General features: G+C 27.1%; 1 protein-coding gene across 1 annotated transcript in view; it reads right to left on the bottom strand.

The window, feature by feature from the left end:
* Nucleotides 1-1,798, bottom strand: part of ABCA5 (ATP-binding cassette, sub-family A (ABC1), member 5) — a 126,609-nt gene that overhangs the window by 38,984 nt on the left and 85,827 nt on the right. The window contains exon 14 of the mRNA XM_012662226.1: nucleotides 770-940. Within this exon, the coding sequence (XP_012517680.1) occupies nucleotides 770-940 (171 nt within the window). The remainder of the gene's footprint in view (nucleotides 1-769; nucleotides 941-1,798) is intronic.

Here is a 1,798-nt window from a genome sequence, read left to right on the forward strand (position 1 = left end):
CTTTTAACTTATTATGAATACAATACTAATATGGTCATTTAAACTGAACACAATTTACAGTTTTTTATACCAAGTAAAATACCATCTCTCATTATCTGTTATAAAAAGAAAGTATAGCTGGTTACAACTTTCTCTCTCTCAATCAACTATTAGCTGCTATTTTAATATACAGCACTTAATACATTTTGTAAAGTTTTCAGGAAGACATTTATTATTTTATATGGTAGAAATTAATATAGGAAGTCAGTATGATCTCTAGCAAAATTGATAAGTCCACGTTCAGCACCAATATCTCACCTAGCTCTGTTTTCTCTTTTTCCTATAAAAATCATCAATGAGAAGGTCTATTAGTCAGTCATTTACATGTGAACATGAATGTGAATCTAATTTTTCCTCGGTATTTTAAGCCATATTTTAAATTATGGAATAAGAGCTTATTCTTTGTGAAATCATGTTCAAGCATAAGAACAACCAAGAAAGACATCTGAAGGAAGGAATACATTTCAGTATTCCCAATTACACACAAGTAAGTGGTCTACATGAAAAATAATCTCAGTTTCAAGAAATTATTGTAAAATAGTAGTAATCTATTGTTTTACAAAATTACGTATAGTACTATAAATTGAAGTGATTACATATATTATATACAATAATTAGATACTTGTTCTATTTTCTTTAAAAAAATTAATAACCAAATTGTTCAACCAATTGCCATGTTTATAGTTTTTTAAAATAATATTTTATCTATAAATAGCATGAGTTAACTTACCACAGCAAGGAACTTTACAGCATAAAAGTATAATCCATAATGAAAAGCAAACAAGCTTCCTAACATCAAAATAAGAACAACAAAAAATAAGGGGATATCAACTATAGCTTGTCCAATCCAATACGCAGATGGCAAAAGACCTGAAAGTTTAAGTTGTGTGTAAGCTTTGATCTAAAAAAAAAAGGAAAAAATTTTTTGATTAAAATTTTAGACATTTATATACAAATAAAAAACTAGTAAATTATTGTAGATTTCTTTTTTTCAATGTGTTTGCTGTTTTTAATTACAGTGTACTAAATAAATGTTAGTTTTACTATTTTTGACATACCTATACATTTATAACTTATATCAACTAAACAAAAAAGGTCACATCCCAGGCCTATAATAAAAGTCCTCCTCGTATTAAATATAAATTCCCTGATGGGCTCATTATTTCCAAGATGTAACAATTTCAACCAAATTTTTAAGAATCAGAGTACAATAGCAATATAAGTGAAGAGAATAATTGATGGAACATAAGCAATAAGGCAAAAACCTGTAAAGCAAAAATGTGTATGTGTAAGAAACATAAAACTAAAATAAAGTGAAAGGTGTCATGAGGGTTACATCTGTGTAAACAGTGAGTAGCCAAAATATTGCTGATTTTTGGAAAATCTGTGAAAATAGATGGAAAGATATGTTTAATAGAAAAAAAGATTCTCATTTTTAAAAATTAAACTTTCATGAAAATACTAATAAATTGCTCAGTACCCTCTGGATTTACATAAGGCTTTCATCTTAAGTGTGAAACTTTATACACAGATAATGCATTTGAAAGCCTTTCATGTACACAGGCGTAGCACATAAATAAAAGGCATTATTTCTACCACAAATAAATAGCATTTTTGTGTACATTAATAGTAAACTTAAATGATCATAGTTTTCCTACCTCATGTTCTCACAATTTAATTTGAAATTTTAAAACTCTTTCACAGATTCAAATACTTAACAATCTTATTCAGTTGATTTTGTTACCTATAAAATATAGAT

The sequence above is a fragment of the Propithecus coquereli genome, unplaced genomic scaffold (assembly GCF_000956105.1).
Source record: "Propithecus coquereli isolate 6110/MARCELLA unplaced genomic scaffold, Pcoq_1.0 Scaffold76, whole genome shotgun sequence".
NCBI classification, from domain to species: domain Eukaryota; kingdom Metazoa; phylum Chordata; class Mammalia; order Primates; family Indriidae; genus Propithecus; species Propithecus coquereli.